Source organism: Nilaparvata lugens, chromosome 8 (assembly GCF_014356525.2).
Source record: "Nilaparvata lugens isolate BPH chromosome 8, ASM1435652v1, whole genome shotgun sequence".
NCBI lineage: Eukaryota > Metazoa > Arthropoda > Insecta > Hemiptera > Delphacidae > Nilaparvata > Nilaparvata lugens.
In genome coordinates, this window is record NC_052511.1 from 44,967,581 (window position 1) to 44,989,293 (window position 21,713).

General features: G+C 31.3%; 1 protein-coding gene across 1 annotated transcript; it reads left to right on the forward strand.

Moving 5' to 3' along the window:
• The first annotated feature begins 830 nt into the window (after positions 1 to 830).
• LOC111053497 (ras-related protein Rac1) lies at positions 831 to 21,666 on the forward strand. Its single transcript, XM_022340396.2, has 6 exons — positions 831 to 1,340; positions 10,376 to 10,447; positions 11,981 to 12,098; positions 14,184 to 14,246; positions 15,391 to 15,525; positions 17,152 to 21,666. Exons 1-6 carry the CDS (start codon positions 1,306 to 1,308, stop codon positions 17,305 to 17,307), a joined length of 579 nt encoding a protein of 192 aa, XP_022196088.1. The 5' UTR covers positions 831 to 1,305; the 3' UTR covers positions 17,308 to 21,666.
• Positions 21,667 to 21,713: the final 47 nt, after the last annotated feature.

A 21,713-nucleotide genomic window follows, 5' to 3' on the forward strand; every position in this document is an offset into this window, starting at 1 on the left:
AATAGTAATATAGTAAAATATATCAACACCAAACTAGATATTAACTTACTGTAATGAGAGAAATTGCTATGTAAATAATTATTATGGTATTCGTATAGTTGGATAATAATATTGAAATTTATAAAATTATACAAAGATTTTAGAAATTGTATGTTTGTAATTGAGTATTTAAGCTGTGTTAGATTATAATTTATTAATGTTATAAGGACTAATCGACTTTGGACTAATATTTTGTGCTTAATATCCAACTTTGCCTTTTGAAAAATGAGATATTTTTTGACAAAAATTGACTAATTCGAATAGTTTGAAGTTGTAGCATATAAGAAAAAGCATAAAATATGTATTTAATTGAAGTGCAATGTATATTATTCTTGTAATGACTGACTTGAACAATAAAGTAATATTGACAAGTATAAAATCTCAATTTGAAGTATTGTTTCATTCAACATATTTCATTTCCCTGTTCAATTTGAACTCTAGCTATTTATTACATTACTAAAATTAATTTATTTCATGAATAGAAATATTGTATAGATTATAATGGTTGTGATCTGTAGGCCTACAGTTTTGCTGCCAAGATTTTTGTCTTAATTATTCACTAAATTATTGACTTTCAATACTCAAAATTATTTGAATTATAGCTTTTCAATCATATATTATCTCTATACTTTATTATTTTTATTCTCGCTTTTGAAATGCTACAAAAAATACTGTAGGGTTCTGAATGACTAATCCAAGTTTTGAAATTAAAATCTCCATCAATGTTTAAATTCTGCGCCCTCCAACATTAGTTCATGTCTACCAACCTTATTCAGTAAGTGAGTCGTTGCCAATTTCGGAAACTATATTATTTGTTCCCATCTTGCATATCAATCATCATACTCTATAAAATAAGAAATTAATTCATTAAACTATGAATCTTTTTTCTAATTGAATTGCGTTTATTTCTAGTTAGCATTTGTAATAGTGTGTGATTTGATTGAATGAACGAAGCAGGGCTGCCTAAAAAAATTAAATAGCAGTGAGAGTGAGTGAACAAGTGAACAGTTGTGGGTCTCAATCATCGGAGATCTATTATTATTATTGATGATAATTCTTTTGTGAATCTTTTGCACATATCTTATTAATGATTTATTTTTGCAACTATAGTTTTGAACTTTATTCGAAATCTGTAATTTCGTGTATCTCATAGTTAACGTTGTAAAATAAAACAATTACCAGTGTAATTGGACTCCATATTAACCTCCCCACCCATTCAGCTCTGCGTAGTTGAACAATAGTACGTGTCGGGATAATAATTTAAAAATGCAAGCCATAAAGTGTGTGGTTGTTGGTGATGGGTAAGTAAAATAACTGTTTAAACTATTTAAATTCAATCTTATGTCTTTGAATTGAACAGCTTGAAAATAAAAAGAAGTACAAGCTCTCTGTCTAGGTTAGAGACCCCTTCATGACAGCCTTGAACCAAACCAATGTACTATTGTTTGACGAACTTGCAATTTATGTAACAATAGAAAACTTTTATTTGTTTTTTCTATATTGATATAATGTTTGATTGATTCTATATTGCGGTAAAATATTCGTATTTTTATCTGACTTATGAATGAGCAAGAGTGTAAGCTCTGCTACTGGTTTGATGTTTTTACCTCCCACAATGAAACTCTTCACATCTGATTTTTGTTTTAGAATATTCCAAACAAAGCCCTTAAATTTTATTATTAAATTTTTATGTATTAATCCTCTTGTGTAAAAATATCAAATCAATAGCCTATTTTCAACATAATCTTGTTTTACAACTTGTTATTCCCCAGTCATGTGTACCGCCTACATGATTCAAGTAGCCTTCTGTACTGGAAGTTGTAATTATTAAACAGTTCAATTTACTTTAAAATATTTCTAAAATACAATTTGTTGATCAACCTAAGATCTAAAATTCTAAATTCACCATTTTACGGGTTAGGTTGATGTAGGTCTGAGTTATGAAATATTCTTTTTATTGGAAATACATCATTCCCTTTTTTGGAGATACAGTCAAGTTGTAAACAAATGGATTGCACAATGAAAATATTGTTTGATTTCACTTGAGAAGAGGTCACGTCCAATAAACTTTTACAAAATTCAATATTTAAATATTTCGAATTGAAAACTTGCCCAATTGGCTCTACCTTCATCTAAGTAGTAGTGTTAACTTTTTCATATGTTGATAAATGCTGGTAGTATTTCATGTGTCAACTCAATAAATTCTCTATGGTCTTTACTGGTTTCATAGTAAAATAGTATTTAATGTGCTACAACCATTTACTTTTTAAAAATCTTATCAAATCTTAAATGAAAAATAGAAACAAATGATACAATTATAAATCTTACTACACCTCAATTATTTGGCTTATTGTTGATAAATTGTGTTAAAACCTAGCAAATGAAAATTTGTTGTCACCTCTTTATGCGCACCGCGCTAAACTCTCATTTTGTCAATTCTTGCCATGCATGATTTTTTCATGTTTTTTAAATACGTCTTCTCCGTAGTCAGTGACTAGGGAATCGTCAGGTTTTCCCCCCTTGGGAGAGTTTGAATCGGCAGTTCTTGTCAGTTGTCCGACCTGTAAGATGTCTGAATGTATGTTTTTCCACATACTCCAACACTGTTAGGTACGGTACCGTTTGAGTGCAATGGCAAACGACCTGTTGTTTTCTAGTGCCTTAAGTTTTGATGGCACCAGGTTGAAAAAATATGCACCCACATATGCTTGGGACCTCTTGAACTTTTTGATGCGGTGCTTGGAGGGGTCAATATAGTTTGTATTCCTTGTATTGTATCGATGCTTGTCACCCATTAATGAGGGGGTTTCTCTTTGTGCCAGGAACGTGGTCACAAGAATATACAGTGAGATTACAGTCACTAGTTCAAATTCATTAAAGAACGGTTTCAGTGGTCCAACCTGTTAACTCTCAGTATTGCTCTTAGGGTCTTCTTTTGGATTATAGTATCCTATCCAGGTGTATCTGAAATGCTGAGCTCCATTCCACAATACCTTACCTCAGATGTGAGGCGAATAGAGCAATATACGTGACATGCGCATGCTGCCGGGTGTCCATTTTAACCGATTCTGCTAAAATTATTTATGAGTTTATAAAAATCGCAAAATATTTGATACAAACGAATAACTTATAACGGTAAAACAAAGGTATATACAACATATTTAGGCAGTCTAAAGAATGATGCAACATTAGTTCTTGTTAAATTAATTTATATCTGTACTGAAATATCGCAGAGCTAGATTTGATTTCGAGATAATAATTTTGCGGTTAAATACTGGTGAGATGGTGATGTAATCTTGGCAAAGTGTGGACCAGGCCATTCGGAGTGTGGCTGAAATTGGCCGGTCGCCAAGCTAACTGTGTTTATATTGGATAAAAGTAAACAAATCCTCCAGAGCAGTCGCCGATTCATAATTTCCTTTTCAATTTGGACCGATCAGCATCTCAGTGCGTCTGTTTATTGTTCATGAAGGCAAATTGATTAGTTTCTTATCAGATTGAGTCAGTTTTAATAGTTTCTGTGATGGGGTTTGGTCGTTTCCATCGTCTATAAATTTATGTATCTAAATTTGTTGACTGTGGTAACAGTTGAAGTAGCACAAGAATCTAGAATTCTAGGAACGTTTATGAAATCATTATTTATTGACAAATTAGGAAGCAACGTAGAATGATAACGTCTATTAAAGTCATTATTGTAAAAGAGTTGACGGAGATTGAAGATTCCAATGTGGTACCCTTATCAGAAAAATTACGTTAATAATACTTGAATCAACAAGTATGATGCTGTTATTTGATTAGGTGTGACATTAGAGTATCAAAAGGACATGTTGGTTTCTAATATTTTAAATCATTTTGTGAGTTATTAAATGAAAGGATAACTGGTAACCAGGAAAAACCAACCATAAAACATGTAAAGTTCTGCAATTCAATTAAAATCACAGGCTACAAAAAACAAATAGGAAGAATCTAACACAAAAATACAAATGGACTAATATATTGGTCAGGAAATCTCACAAGCAATAATACATTATATTATAGTATAATATGCATTATATCATATATTTTAAAAACAATGATGAAGTTATAGAATTAGCCCGTATTCAGCGAAACCAAGTATTCATTACTGTCTCATTAATCAGTCTCATTTAATCACTTGATAATGATCTCTTCATATCATATCATATAAAGTACGTCTATAGCTCTTTGTCTATCATAATTAACTCCACACTTTTTATGATTGGCCCGTAAGATTATTAAAACATTCAATGGTCGGCACTTTTGAATGGAGACCTCAAGTTAATCTGTAAATCACTTTCAATGTCACGTCACGTGTCTTTTGTGCAAGTCTGAGAATGGAATAAGAAGTGGTAGGCCTACTGAACTTGACTGTGCCGTAATTTGATTCAAAAATTGTCAACATTGAATATTCAACTGCACATCAACATCATAGAATAATGAGTGGTGAATATGATATGTGATTCATTTCAAGGTTCAGCTTAGCTCCGGAAATAGAAAATATTCAGCTTTCTTCCAAACAGGGTTTGATGTTGAGATGCAATATAATATAATGCAATTAAGATGGGAAGGTGTGGAGTGTGAAGGTGACGAAGGGGAAGAGTGGGAAGGGGCAGGTGATGTTTGAGGTTAAAAATCTATAATGAGATTCAATTTTCAAAGACAGTGGAAATAATAAATGAAAAGGAGGGTACTAGTAATAATAATTAAACAACTCAAGTAGCCCTATCAAAATACTTTATTTGAAAGTTATATATTCAGAAGTATGAAGTACCTTAATAAAAAACAAGAAATGAAGAGGGAATATAACTATGTATGTGAAATATCAATGCTAAAGATAAGCGTTGTTTCAGGCTGCTGAATATTTTAAACAGTGTAGTCACATTTTATTGTAGAACGTAAATGAAATATTAATGTGCTTAAACTCGCATGCAACGAGGAGCGGCTTTTGACTGAATTGATGCAAAACCCGCAATTTGCCCTCAAGCTAAATGTGCTTGTTCCGCTCAATTCGGCCGCATGTGAGTTACTCGAGTTGAAAATAGAAAAATTGCTGGTTGCACATCAAAAAAGTACAGTGCTCCGCTGCCATTTTACATGCGATTCGAATTTGCTGCGCTTTTGCAAAAAAATATTGGTGTTTGTTACTGGAAATACATTTGCTTCTTGAAATTTTACATGTTACTCAAAGTATTTTAGAACTACTCTAGCTATAAAATACAGTTAGTTGTTCATCGCTTAAAGTACATCATATAGTGATATTTTATGAGCGATTCGGAAATAAAGAGAGTATAAGGATATAACCATATAAGATAACATTAAGAGAGTAAAGGTTCAATTCCTAAACATCGACTATCCGATTCTTGTTGTCGCTTAGGAATTGGACCTAAAAAAATGACGTTGTTCAGGCCTACTGAAATTCATTTATTCTTCATAATTTAGTTAGTTTATATATTTTTATATTTTTTGTCAATTTCAAGTTAGTTGCTAGAAGTAGTAGTCCTTGTGAGAACTACCTATCTTATTAATTTAAACCTTTATTCTATAATAAATATTGATCATTAGTCTTTTTAGACTAGATTGTAATGCATTAAGAAAATAATTCCTAATTTTTATAAATTCTTATCATTGAAATATTAGTAGAGGGAAAGGTAAACCTTGAGCTAGTTTTCTCCAGATTTCAGATAGAATATGATTAGATCTTCACTTTCACACAGTTCAGCACAATTTACAGTCCAAATATATTTATTTATGTTCATGATAGGTTCTATCAAGAAACGAGAAAATACTCTAGTGATTATACATACAATAATTGAAAATACATTACTGTAATGTTATTTTGAATGCTATTTGTAAAAATTGTAGTGTCTCTAGTAAATGTGTAGTCCTGTGTTTTAGTGGAGGCAATGTTGTAGATATTCACATTAAATTGAACGTCTTTAATTTTAGAAACTAGTTTCGGTTGTTACACCAGTATTTGTCTCTAGTAGACATTCGAGTAGTTCAATATCGATCAGCAGATTATTCAAATATAAATGGTGCCATATGAGTGATAGCACACTGATGCTTCATTCTTGTTAGCTTCTAGAATACTTTACATCAATGCGGTAATGATGTAACAGCCACTACTAGTTTCCCATTATTTATAAATAAGTCGTCCCTTTGAAATACATAGTTGAACTTTTCGAAATCTATCTCTGAAAACACGTTCCTTTGATGATATTATACATGATACTTTTCTAAGTAGGTGAGAGACTAAAATAAATAGAATGCAGTCAGTTGGTGTTATTCCATCATCATCATACAGCTTAGGAACAATCTCAAGTATATAATGTTATTATTTAGTAGTGAGCACGATGTGAAATGTTATTATCATCCTGTCAAGCTCCATTACAATTATTAACCTCTTTGTTGATTAACTCCCACTCCCCTTAACTCCTGTCATTTTCAGGTGCTTATTACACTAATGCATAATTTAATGTGTTGCCTCACCATGTATATATTGTCTCGCGGCATGCATAATGATAATATGTGGAGGATCATACAATTTTTCTACTCATTATGATAGGTTCGACTTTTTTATGCTTTATATTAAAGGGAAGGTTTTTCGCCCTAAAAGGCTCAAATATATTTTTTATAATATCTAGTTCATTTAATTTTTTTTTAATACAGTAACTGTAACTGTAAATGTGTGAATAATTCGGAATTAGAAATATATTTACCAGATTAAACAATTCAGGTGTTTTCAATAAGAAGTGAATAAAATTGAAGACAATAGACGTACTGTTTGACAAGAAAGTAAATATATTATTCAACACGTATTTCAAGATATCAAGTTCAAGATAACCACAGTAGTATGAATTATTCTGGATTGTTTATTATTCTATTTCCTTGTCTTAAATTCTAAAATTATCGTTGGATTAGATTCCTTGATGTAACTGGTTTATTCTTATTCTTTTCCATATATATATTATATTTATTTAATACATTTAACATTGCCAAGTCTGACAAAACCTATGGCAAACACTAATAATAATAAACAAAAATAACACTTTTATAATGATGAATTAAATACAATAATAATTATACAAAATGAAGAATATTTGTCTGAATGCATGCAAAAGATGGGATGAGATGAATAGACAGAATTGAGAGGGATGTGGGAAATATGCAGAGAGAATATAATATCGCTAGAGAGAGAAAGAGTGAGAGAGAGAGATAGATCTGAAGTAATAACGAAAGAATTGGAATTTTTATTTAAGATTTATATTCTCTGATAGCTTTAAGTTTCCTGTGCACTTTTTTACTATTAGAAATAGTTAGTAATACTATTAGAATTAGTGTATTCAGATACATTAGTAAATTATTCTGAAATAATTTTCTTATGCTAATGATTAAGTATAAGGTATTTAAGAGCTATGATCACTAGCATTATGATATATAATAGAGAACAATATACCTGAAAACTTATCAAAAATTACTATTTTGGAATACTTTCCAATAATTATCTATTCAACTAAAAAACTGTAACTACAGAGAATGTACTGTTGTAATAGTTACGAATTCTATAACTATAAAAAACTTCTGATCCAGCTAGTTTTAACTTTCGTTTTTTGAATAAGTCAAATTCTGTCCCACTTTTTGAATGCTGTGTCAACAGTTATTATCGAATAATTCGTGCGTGCCTACAAGAATTTATTAGACCGAGAAATCTCTTCAACATTTCAAGACATTCTTTCTAACTGTCATAATCTAGGTGACAACTTAAATACACTAGAAACTAGATTTTTATTTTTTAATAGTTTCTGTACCGTTTATTAAATTCTATTCTTATTCGCTCTATTCAATCTTTAAGAAAAAAATATTAAATTATCAGAAATTTTAGAACTTGTGACTGATATTTGTAGAATTTTTTCCTCTGGCCTCTTCTGACCATGAATGGTTAACGTTATGAACTCTAGTTATTAACAGCTCTCCTGTCTTATACTTGACTAGCACAGGTAACCCTTGCTTTGAATTGGGGAAAATTTAGTGTTCTAAAATGCATTCTCCTTATGAGTCGATAGTCCTATTTTTCGATATTTATTTAGTCGATAGGGGATTTTTCGTAGTCGACAGTAATGGGCTAAAAATTTGGAACATAAACGACCTATATCATGGGATATCTTGTTTAATTATCTCAGTTATATTGTAATCGAATATAAAAGAGAAAGATTTATTACTGTATAATAATTTTAAATATCCAATTAAATAGAATTAAGGACTTCTGCTACTGAAAATATTGACCAAATAACTAAATAGCTGTAATTGCATATTTGAAATAATTATTATACAGTAATGATAATCTAGCAGTTGGTTAAACTGCAATTTCTAATAAAATCTTCCAGAGATAGATTTGATGAAATGAAAAATTTTTAATTGGAAAAAAGATTAGTTGTTGATTAGATTAGTTACCAAGCTCAATTTATAAAAATCTGGTGTGGCACACTCACATAACTTTCCTTGCCGTTATGAAAATTGATCACCTGACGCTAGTGTTCCCGCGCATCTCAAATCTACTATTCAAAGATTTGAGCCAGCTGGTGACAGGGCAATAACGCTGGAGACACACGAGGTCTGCTATCTCTTCATAGTGAATCATTTAATAGAATCAACAGTTATTTGTTGCCAACAGTTTGCAATAATTGGATAATCACATTTTCTCGAATTTCGAGCTTATTTTTAATTTTAGGTGAAAATGTTACTGAACATTAATTGTAGAGATTCTCATGCTCAATCTTTTCCACTTGAAATTTTTTGTTTAAATTGTATCTGAAGCCTGATAATTGAGAATCTAAAATCAAACTTTGCATAGATGGGACAGAGCTCCTGAAATTTTTACAGATATGGGACTTGTGGCAGTTGATAGAGCTTATCGATGACTATTCTAGGTATAACTTTAATCAAAATCGTTGGAGCCGTTTTCGAGAAAATCGCGAAAACCCTGTTTTTGACAACATTTTCGCCATTTTAGCCGCCATCTTGAATCGCATTTGATCGAGATTGTTCGTGTCGGATCCTTATAGTGTAAGGACCTTAAGTTCCAAATTTCAAGTCATTCCCTTAATTGGGAGATGAGATATCGTGTACACAGACGCACATACACTCTAAAGGTGCGTACAGACTTTCGCTCTGCTCCGCAACCGAACGTCACTCCAGCAGAGCGATTGATGATCGACCGGGGAGCAACAGTGGTTCGACCGGGGAACGCGAGAAGATCTAACATCTTCCGTTCATCTTAAGTTCATGATGGGTGCGGGGGCGGAGCGACTGTGGTTCGATGGAGGAACGAGGGCGGTACGAGGGCGGAGGGTGCTCGCTGCGGGTTGGAAGCGCGTATATGTGTACGCAGCTATACACACACACACACACACACACACACACACACACACACACACACACACACACACACACACACCAATACCCAAAAACCACTTTTTTGGACTCAGGGTACCTTGAAACGTATAGAAATTTAGAAATTGGGGTACCTTATTTTTTTTCGGAAAGCAATACTTTCCTTACCCATAGTAATAAGGCAAGGAAAGTAAAAATCGTGGACTAGGAGTGCAACCGTCTAACTCCATTTAACATAAGGGTAAAAATAAATAAAAATGTACTATTGTGGAGTTTGGAAACGTTTTTGGAAACCCGGTCGCACACTAAAGCTATGATTTTTACAAGGTGCTAATCTAAGCCTTAGCTGTACAAAAGCCTGTTGAATTTGAACCGCATTTAAATGCCATGAGAACCAATAAGAGAATCCATTTTTTCAAAACATCATTTTCTGATTGGTTTTTGTGGCATTTAATTATGGTTAAAATCTGACAGGCTTTTGTGCGATTGGGGCTAAGAGACGTTTTTAATTATGTTGAAATTTCAGTTTTGCCAAAATTGGAGTTTATAAGTTGAAACTCGACTTGAGTGAGTAGTAGACATCACAGGTCATCTCGTGGTGCGGCTTCTGTAGTCAACCTATCCATAGGCAACATGATATTACATGTACATTAATGTTTGGCCCAGTTGCACAAAAGCCGGTTAAAATTTAATCTTGAATAATTTCACAAGACCCAATTAGAGAAGGCTATTCCGAAAAAAAGGTTTCTCTGATTGGTTCTCGTGAATCATGATTTAAATTTAACAGGCTTCTGTGCAACCGGCACTGAATCTTATCCATAATTTATCAATGTAATAAGTGTTCGGTAATTTTTATATTTTTCATATCAGTTTGGATCAAAATCACATTAAAATTGTCTATTATATTAGGTTTTTTGTGTGATTTCAGTGCCGTTGGTAAAACATGTCTTCTTATCAGCTACACAACTAATGCCTTTCCGGGAGAATATATACCTACAGTGTGAGTATACTCCCATTATATTCAAATTTTATATTTACGGTATTTGGGGCAGTAAAATGATGGATAAGATCATAAAATAATGGTAAGGTACTGTATGTGCATTACTGTACTTGGATAAAAAATGTTCTCAGTATTTATAACTATTTTTTCTCTGACTTGAGTTATTTCATCAGAAAAATGATATTGCCAAAATAACTCCAGCATCAATAATAATGTAATGCGAGATGGAGGTACAATAATAATTATTTTAACAAACTTAACATTTGATGAGATTGAGGGATCTCCACTAATAAATTCCTTCAATTGAATTATTCATTCGCTTATGGACAACAATTCATGATCTTATCCATCAGTGATGGATCTATAGTTATCTATATTATATATTATCCATAGTTGTTGCTTTCTTTAACTTGTAACAAGAATTTTAATCTCAGATACTTTATTCTCGTGCTCAAATACAGCTCAAGTCATATAGAAATTATCTCTGAATACTTAATAATTTTGGAAGGATTTGGAGATATTACCCCCTTCCACAGTATAATAGTACAAAGCTATGCAAAATTCAACACATTAATGAATGAGTAATATGAATTTATTCAACTCATCATACAAATTGATCGATAATTGCGCTCCATTGATAATATTCATCGACCCATTCGTTTTAATGTGAAATTAATGTGGTTTCCTAACTTTGGATGAATAGACAATTATCTCCCACCAATTTACTATCGTATAAATAGTCACAACGTGATTCATTGATAAATTAAGTTCAAAGAGTATAAACCTTTGTTTATTTTTTATTTTCTTATCAGGACAATGAAGGTTGAGTCACATATCCGTGAATTGGAATTTATATGTTATGTATGGAATGATGATATCTATCACAATTACTGTAGAACATGATATTAATACTTGTTAAGCAAAAGAATGCAATAATTATTATATTTTTATCAACATACAAATATTTTTTAATCCGTCTCAAATATTTTGCATTTGTTTCCACATATCAAGCTCACATCATATGTATCTATTCATATTTAATCTATATTTATCGCTTTTTGATAATGTATTCATTTGTACTTGATTTTTGTGTATTAAAAGTTTATTTTTTAATAATTTCTAAGAGAATTACTCACAAACATGTATTTTTCTCCAAATGGTTTGTTTCAATAATTGTCATTGAAGTGACAATTCCATGATTATTAGTTTTTAGGCGTCGAATTATAGATCAATATAATACAGATTCTCGGCTCTGATTGTAATCTGGATACTGATCTGTATCACAACTTTGTCACTTGAATCCCAAGATTCTAATTTATTAATTTATAGGTTTGTTTGGATGTACGTCTATTAAAACTTCATTCCATCTTCCAATCAAATTATGTAAGAAAATGTCAAAGCTTACATTTTTTTCTTAATGACAAACAGTTTGTGGACTCATGTTTTGAATAATATTTTAAGCTAATCATGAAGTAATTGAAATGTAGCAGAAATTATCTTACTCCTATACTTTATTGTATTGTTCTATTACAGATTCGACAATTATTCAGCAAATGTGATGGTTGATGGCAAGCCGATCAATCTGGGACTATGGGATACAGCTGGTCAGGAAGATTACGACAGGTTACGACCACTGTCTTACCCACAAACGGTCAGTATTTCCTTTTTATACGCTATCAATAATTAAAAAGGATGGCAGCTTCCTTTTATGGAAATTATTAAATTTGTAAGAACGTTTCTACCGTACACCATCTTCAATTCGACAACAAAATATTTCTTGAGCGTTTATTTACTTGGTCTGAATGTGCAGACATGGAAGATTATTAAGGGGTGGTTTCCGAGCTCGGGATCTATAAGTTCTGGACTTACAAAGTCCAGAACTGAAATAAGCGCTCGGGTCTAAATCGAGTCACGATTTTATCTTCTAAACTCCGGGGTCTATAAAGTTCTCGACTTATTTGAGTCCAGGACTTTAATGTAGTAAACATGAGGGAAATTCACAATATTTTTCCGTTATATTGTTGGCATTATAGCAAAACGAAAACAGCTGATTGCAGCGAGATAATTCAAATGAGCATGCTCTCCAAACTATTTTGTGAAAATACGTTTCGATTTCTTTGTAGGCCTATTCAAAGCAAAACCTAACCTTCTGAAAGATGATTGAATAAACATTTTATTTTACTTTATGCTATTATTAATCATTGGTCCTAATCAGTGATTTTGGAAAAAAATTCATTAGGCTATTGAGTTTGAAAACGTATTTGTTTTGAAAAAAACCTGGAATAATAATTTATTATTTTTCTTGAATATTTTAAGGTGATGTCACATTCGTAAAATAAGGTTAGTTTTTACGCATAATTCTGATACAATTTTATTGCAAACTATAAATTATGAATTTAGATTGACTAATCCAAATAATTTAGGTATTCTATGACATCTATTTGGCTTTTCATCTACTCCAAACCAATAACTGAATTGTGTTTGCTCAGTTAAGTCTAGAACTTAAATTTAAACCCTACCCCAGTCGAGGGTTTAAAATTACGCTGTTTTAAGTTCTGGACTTAACGACTTTTTATAAATCCTCGACTCGGAAAGAGGCGAGAATCTAATTCAAGTCCTGGACTTATAAGCCCTTCACTCAGAAAGTGAAATTATAAACTCCAGGGGTCTAACGTGATCTCTAAACTCTAGGGTCTATTTAAGTCCTCAACTTACGTTAACGCTCTGACTCGGAAAGCCAATTTTCTGACTTCAGAGTTTAAAGCCAGTTAAAGTCTAGAACTTATCTAAATCCCGAGCTCGGAAACCGGCCCTAAGTGAGATAATATTTAGACAATTATAAACTATTCCATCATTTTTAATTTGAAACATCTCAGAGCTGTTGTAATCATAAATACTTATTATATTGCTCTAGTGGTGGAGGGATCTTTTTGGATAGTTTTATTTTGCTGTTTGTACCGTATTATGGAAGAGTATGTTCAAGTTTCAAACACATTCAATGTTTTTATATTATTCAAAGTCTAATGGAAATAGGAGAAGAATGTAAAATAAAAAATGTTAAACCTTGAAATGAATTGAAAGATTTAAATTTTCTTAACAGAAAGTGAATTTGGAGTTGATCAATTACAGAATTCCTTAGAACTATTTATATAGCTTTCATTGGATGTTTGAAATAATTATTATAAAGTATTAATATCCCAGCAGTTGGTTAAACTGAAATTTCTAAAAAAATCTTTCATCTTTGATACCTGGTCGGAATGGCTAACATCATAATTGAATTTAAGTAATTACATCTTACTCAATTTTTGGGTAGAATTTTCAAAATTTAAATTGAACTCAAGAAGTATTGGTTAATTGATACAAAATTTATTAATAAATTTATATATTACTTGTAGTATTAGTTTCTAGTTGAAAACTGTATGTAGAATTCAGAATTCCAAAAACTTCCTTGTTTTTCTATTATTCAAAGCTTAGTGAAAAAACTATGAATATAAGATAAGATTTAGTCTTCTTGGTCTGATGATTTGTTGCATGTTCTAAAGCCTTCTTACTTCATTTCATGATAAATACATTCAATTAATTAGTTAATGGAATTTAAACGAAAACATATCTGTTGACTTGTATCACAATGTCACATGATACATTCTATTGTATTTTGGTTAAATTTAAAAGAGTATTTGTGAAGAGTTATAATTTTCAAACAATTGGTAACATGTTTATATTTTCTCTGTTCCAGGATGTATTTTTAATATGCTTCTCACTTGTAAATCCTGCTTCATTCGAAAACGTCAGAGCTAAGGTAATTGAATTACTTATAATATTATTGATTTCAGACCTTCCATAATATTAAGTTACATTCAAGTAATAATATATAATGCACTACATTATACTGTATTAACGTTACATATTTACAGTATACAAGCATTTCTCATGACCGAATTCTCCTGACAATAACAGTAATGGAAGTCCAATGAATTTTTTATTAGAGAACTTTGTTTCCTATTCATTGATCCACTTATCTATTCTTTTTGAATTCAAGTTGATGTTTTATATCGCTGACCCCTACCACCTATGCATTATCTATCACTATCAAATCAATAACCCTATGGACTGTTCCTTGTTTTATATTGTACTGATCTAATGAATAGATGGTTTAGTATTTTTGACACCTGGCCAGTTGTGGAGCAAGTAGTTTGTTCCAAGCACTTGATTCAATTTTTTTGTTCAATCTCTTTTTCTTGAATCTTCCTCACTTTTTACACAATTAATTCTGATCAAGGATATTTCCTTCCCATCTAGTATTGTGGAAACAAGGCTTGAGATTGCTTTGTCATTCGGAAGGAGCTTTCACCACTGTATTTAACAAGAAACGTTTTTACTTTTCAACTAGTTCGATCATTGAAAGTTGTTTGGATGATTATAATAAAAGAGATGCTCTACTGTCTCTTACATTATGTGCTTTTTGGTGATTTTGACAAAAAAAGGACAACGTTTCAATGATATAATAAGAAGATACGTTGTCTTATTCTAGTTTATTTTAATTGACGATTATACTTTTCAATGAAAATTCAACTTTTTTATACTGTTAATGAACTATTAGTCTATTTTACAACTTCTCTGAAGACAGTGTTGAATTGATAATACTAATAATAATATACTGGTAATATAATGTAATACAACACTAAGTGCTGGTTGCACAAAAGCCGGTTAAATTTTAATCGTTATTCCACGAGAACCAATCAGAGAAGCCGTATTTTCAAAAAAACCTTCTCTAATTGGCTCTCATGAAATTAATCATGGTTAAAATTGAACCGGCTTTTATGCTACCGGGCTCAACAATATTTTGTTTTAGTATTGTATTCGTTTGATTTATAGGCAAAACTATATTATTTATTCACATAATATTTTCAAATAAATTCAATAACTAATGTTTTGTTTTTCAGTGGTACCCTGAAGTTAGACATCACTGCCCTACCACACCCATAATTCTTGTCGGAACAAAGCTGGATCTGCGCGAGGACAAAGAAACAATCGAAAAACTGAAAGAAAAGAAGCTTCAGCCAATCACCTATCCCATGGTGAGTGTTATTGTTGTCCAATGAGCACAGTTGTAGCATTGAGAATTGGTTGTCCTTTCAACCAGAATCGTCTCATCGCACAGAATAGCGATAAGTCATGCAGTCGGTTCTTCCTTTAGAAGGGTATCTTGTTGATGCCAGTCTGGCCAAAGCCCCCTGCACACAGGTCAATAGTGGCGTCTACTAGACCTGGTCTGGTTTAGTAGTGACTACTGAAAATCCTTGTGAGAAGGGGTTCGACGTTGCTAATGTCATCTTGATGACATGCGATGATCTTCGGACACCAGCTGTGTCCCTGATATGGTGTCGCTAGTGTAATGCCTAGTCCACACTTGGCCTAGTAAGCTGGCCCAGCCTGGCCCAACTTGGCAAGCTTGGCTGCGTTGGTCTTGTCATCCACACTGCGTGCCCAATCAAGGCCAGCAGTAGCCAACGTTGGCAAGCGCTCGCTACACGGGGGCCGCATTCAAAATGGCAAATTGAAAATAGAGTTGGAGGTTGCAAATATTAACTAGAAGGAACACAATAAAAAGGTAACGCAATACAAATTCACAGAATATAAACTCAAAAATCACAGTAAAACCAGCAAAGGAGACGACAAAACAGGAAACAGCACGCATTGGTTGACTAGTGTGGATGGGTAGTTTGCCAGCGCTGGCATTCGTTGGCCTTCGCTGGGCTGGCATCCACTCGAAAAAATCGTTTAGCTCATTGTTTAAACGTGTCAATTGTACAGTTTTTAAAATTTGATTGAGTTGAAAAACTAGCTAGATAGTTCCTGATGAACATTAGCTTCAATTGGCCAACGCTGGCAAACCATACATTGGCGCTGGCCGACGTTGGCCTTTGTTGGGCCAATAAGTAGATGCGGCATAATAAGCAGATCTGGTGTTCCTAGTGTAATAAACGACATAACTTTGTGTCTCTCATTTTTGTCCCAGCCTAAGCCTGGTGTCCTAATGTGCTTTTGGATACCAACATTAATGACATTTCACTATTGCAAGAGAGTACTTAGATACCTTATTATTTATTTTATTTACAATGTAAATGACACTAATGTAATAACATTGAAAGATGAAATAATAAGGTAGTCCTTGTGCTATTTTTCTTCCAAATTTATAAGTGACAAAGTCCAAGATAAGGTTAGAATTTCACGTGTACAATTTTTATAAAATTTTAGATTAATTATCGACAACAGTTCAAGTTAGGATGGAAACTTTGGAATAAAGCCACATTTGCAAGAGAGTACATTGGTTTATTGGTAGAGAGTTTATTGGAAATAGTTGACCTATTTTGTTTAGCTCATAATATGAGCAATTGTCTTGTTTAGTTATATCCATGTACGAGTATTTTCATGTGATTCTTTCTTATTTTCCTTTTATTTGTTTTTCTATTGTGAATAAGGGTATGAAGGAGGGCCCCACACAGGATTACCTTGGGGGTTCCATTTAGATATACAATGTATTGTGCATGCGAAGATGTTTGCTACACCAGTTAAGAGTGTTTTGTTTTTTTGCAATATTTTGTACAATGTATGTTGATTGGTCGAATAAATTATTACTTATTATATATTAAAGTTATTTATGGTTTGAGGTTATGTTCGAAATTTTGCCTGTTCTATTGCAGGGCTTGTCAATGGCGAAAGAAATCGGAGCCGTGAAGTACCTAGAATGCAGCGCCCTCACCCAGAAGGGCCTCAAGACAGTTTTCGACGAGGCGATTCGCGCCGTGCTCTGTCCCGTGCTGCATGTACCGCACCGACGGAAATGCGTCATCGTCTAGAAACAGCACAAAACCGAGCGCAAAAAGAGAAAACATATAAGGTGATCTAGCAATTGTACGTTCGTAATATAATAATACATTGTTGTCGTCAATAGAGAGAGAGAAAGAGCATCCACCTGTTCGAAAGTAATTCAATCATTACCAATCAACAAATTTGTTGATGAAAGTAATGATACTTTGTCTCCAAAGTTCAGCCAAACTAAAAGAGACTACTATTAAAATTGGTCCTAGAAATAGATAGTTGGTTGTTATAAGTGAGGAGGAAGTCCAACTATGATAACTTAGTCTACCATTCGCACAATTTATGTTATGTTTAAAATTATTATTAATATTATATTGAAAATCTTCGAGTTTATTTTTAGATATTATTGAGATGCACAACAGATTAATGTCGTCATTAATGTTCGAAATTTCGTTGATTGATGAGGTTAGATTAGTAGAGGTAGTAGAGTGTACATGGAACAACAAACTGGCGTTTTACAATGAGAATATATCAACAAACTACATAATAATGAACCTCTGATCTTGGCAGATATAGAAAGAATTGTAGTGTGATGACAATGTTCGAAGCTGACGTTTCAAACGAATCAATAAGAAGAAAGTCATACTTGATGGCAATTTGATTAGATAAGATTTGAAACAATTTACTATTTGTGAGTTTCGATATTGAATTGAAATAGATTGTCTTGCTCGGGTGAAAAAAGTTAATGATATATGAGGAACTATATTTTAGAAAATTTTTGTCCAATCTCCATTGAATTTTAAGCAAACTAAGCCGTAGTTCAAAAAGTTGATACAACGTGTCAATTGTTCAGATTTATAAATTTGGTTGAGTTGAAAAACTAGCTAGATAGTTCCTGATGAACATTAACTTCAATTTTATGGTAAACGGTTAGAGTTTCAGTTATATGAATAAAAACCTTAATGATAGTGTTTTAAAAATTTCATGTCCACAAAAGTACGAACGTTTAATATTGCCATCTACAATCTTGAAAATGTAATATTACTGTGAAGTAGTAATGAATGTAAATAATCAACACTTGATCATTCTACTATTTTTGATTATTTCTTGCTAAACAAAACGCTTTGTTCAATTTTCATAATAAACTGTGTTCATGGTTGAGAATAATTCCAAAATGTTATTATTATTGAATAGTAAATTTCTAATTATTTTTATAATCAAATATACTAGAAATAAACAGTGATGATTATCATTATAATATATTAACATTGTTATACTGGTTTATAATAATTAATTACATGTGTATAATCAACTTTTGTACATACGTGTAAAATGTCAGTGTCTGTCATATATAAATGTCATAAATAATCGTGCAGTATTTGAAAATTTAACGTTATCATTTACTGAAGAAGTGGGTTTCGAAATGAAAACTGATTTCTCAAAATCTATGTTTTTAGTGTTGAATTTGAATGAAAAAAATGAATGAATTTAATCTATGTGTATCAATGTAATACTGATATCAATTTTTATATATGCTATTCAATTTTACTGTGTCAAATTTATTTTTATCTCTAAAGTCTGTTACTTTAGTTTGGAAGATTGAAGACAAAATAAGAAGAAAAAGGAGATTGAAGAATAATAAAGAATATCTACCACAAAGAAGTGAGAAGAAAGCTAAAAGAGTTTAACAAGAAAAAAGAAGCAGATATAGAATGAGAATAACAAAAAATATTATAGAATATGTAAGAAGAAGAATATATGTAGAAAGAAGAATAGAAAATGAATAAATAAAAGAAATTTGAAGAATAAGAAGAAAAAAAATAATATTGGTTCATAACTCCTTTATATAGTCTTTCAGAAGGTTTGAACAGATAGATTGCATATTCCCCTTTAAATTTTTCCCTCAATTTTGTTCATAGCATCTCAGTCTGTTATTTACTGGACGGTAAAGGTGTTATCCTTCTCGAATGTAATACAATATTCTCAAGTAATCTGTTATTTCTTATTGGAACTAGACTTTCATAAAAATACTAATTTATTAAACTTGTTTAGAAAATAAGATAATAGTCCAGTTCTCAAGAATTAAGAAAATGTTGGAATTAGCTGTGTTTAAGGTTCGAACTTTTGACGTGTAGCGATATTTATAGACTTTTAAATTATAAAATTGATAAATTTAAATTCAGCTGGTCTGTCAATTTGGATAAATATTTTAATAATTAAAGTGGTTAGGAAATTGAACAAATTGAATCATTAATGTATTTTATGTAGAGCTAAACGCTGAACTGCTCTTTAGTTAGGAAACGGAACTCTGTAGTTTGAGTTTAACATTAATTGCAGTCGATCTTACATGAACTAACCTAACTATAGTAGGTTTTAATGTTTTTTGTTTGAAAACATTACATTCAGACTATTCTCCAGTATCTGAAAGTACTGTATTTTAATAGATTTAATTTGCTGATCTACATATTCTCATAAAGTCTGAGATCCTGAGACTTATGCATGATGCTCAATGCTACAAAGATACTAGGTTGAATAAACTCATTTTCAACTGAATTTTAACGCAAAATTTGTTAATTAAATTTCATGCCAACTTGAAAGATTCAAGTTCAATAAAGTTACTTCATGTACCGTTAGAGTTACTATTTCAACTTTCCTAAGTTGGCTATAATGAGATTTATCTAATTTGCGAATAACTTTTCTCATAATGTTGCTTGTTATTTATAATTATTATGTAAAACTGTTACAAAATATTGATTAATCTAGTTTAGCCGCTATAGAATTGGTTATATATTATTGATATTGTATTATAACTATATTATTAGAACTATTGAAATTTTGAATTGACTATTCCTTATAATTTTCCTATAACAATCCAAGATTTTGAAAATAATACGGATTATAGGCTTGGATTGTGATATGAAATGTTGATATTTTTTTTAATCAATAAAGTAGTTTCTGTATACATTGTCTTACGTTATTATTTCATGAATACTTGTTTAACATTGGAGCACGTTTAATTTATATTATGTTGCATTTCTCAGCTGTCTATTATAGTGTAATTGAGTAGAGATTTTATTATATATCTTATTTGATAAATTTATTATAATGTTCTAGAACTGTACTCTGGAGTGTGTATGGCTTCACATTGAATTATTATCAATAGATGTGATCCGCAATTAATATTTATATTACGCTTTGAAACGTTTTTAAATTTTCAATATATTTTACATAGTAGTTTTAAGCTTTTGAATCGTTCTTCCAGCAAATTTTGCATTCTATTTTAGGTTTAACACGAATTTCATTGGTTACAATCAGTTTAAATTATTAGGTTCTTTCCAAACGTATAAAGTTATAATTATTATATAGAATATAGTTTTATAAAGTGAAGGTCTTAGGCCGTAGTTATTAGCTCTATCATCCTAATAATCTGTAAAATTTCTACTGGATAAATGCCATAAAGATGTGAGAACTAAATATTCATAAATTGATTTTTAAAGATGGTTATCAATCAATCAATTCCAAAAAAATGGTTCCCATCTATATTTCATTGGTTGAAATATAATACAATGGAATATCTGTCACAGTATTCAAGTAAAAAGGTAGGATATTGAAGTGTTTTGGAAGAAGTTGAAAGGATTTATGGTCAGTATTTAGGTTTGACAATAAATTCAAAGTTGAACCTTGAAGAACCCTGATTTCTTTGTACAATAATGTCCTCAATAATCTTGTAACAATTTATTGTTCCCAACATTTTTTCAATCAACCAATTTTCTTGTAATGGAACAAACTGTGTGAAACTTGGCTAAAATCCTATTTATTTAAGTCTGTTATGTAGCTTGTAGTTGAACTGAAATATAACTGTGTCCGATTTTAAAATTCTCTTTCATTGTGGCTAATCTCAAGCATGAAGTTCTAAAGATATAGTTTGTAAATAACAAAAAGTTTCAGAGACGATAATAAATATCTACGTTTCTGGTTTCAGATTACGAGTACTAATATTGTTTCAAGTGAATAGTAATATTGTTAATGAACAACGCACAAGTCGTTGAAATAAATATTTTTGTACATACAAAACAAATAATAGGCAATGAGTGTGCTTTCCATATGTCTTCAGGGAATATCTGAATTTTTATTGGATTTCAATCGTAATGATTAATGTTTTGTTGATTTTTATCATTTGCGGTAAGTTTATTCATCCTAATAAACAATTTTAACGCATTTTAGCTTCTTTTCTATATTTTTTCGATTATCATTTACTGTACTGTATTTGATCATTTAAATCAATATTGCAGTTTACTTATTCAATTATGTATGATTTATTGTATATACCTATCTATGACATTTTGTTAACTGTATGTTTTTTAAAATACATAAATAATATTTAATTCTAAAAACAATTTTCAATTATGATTGAAAATCTCTCCTATTCCCTACTAAAATATTT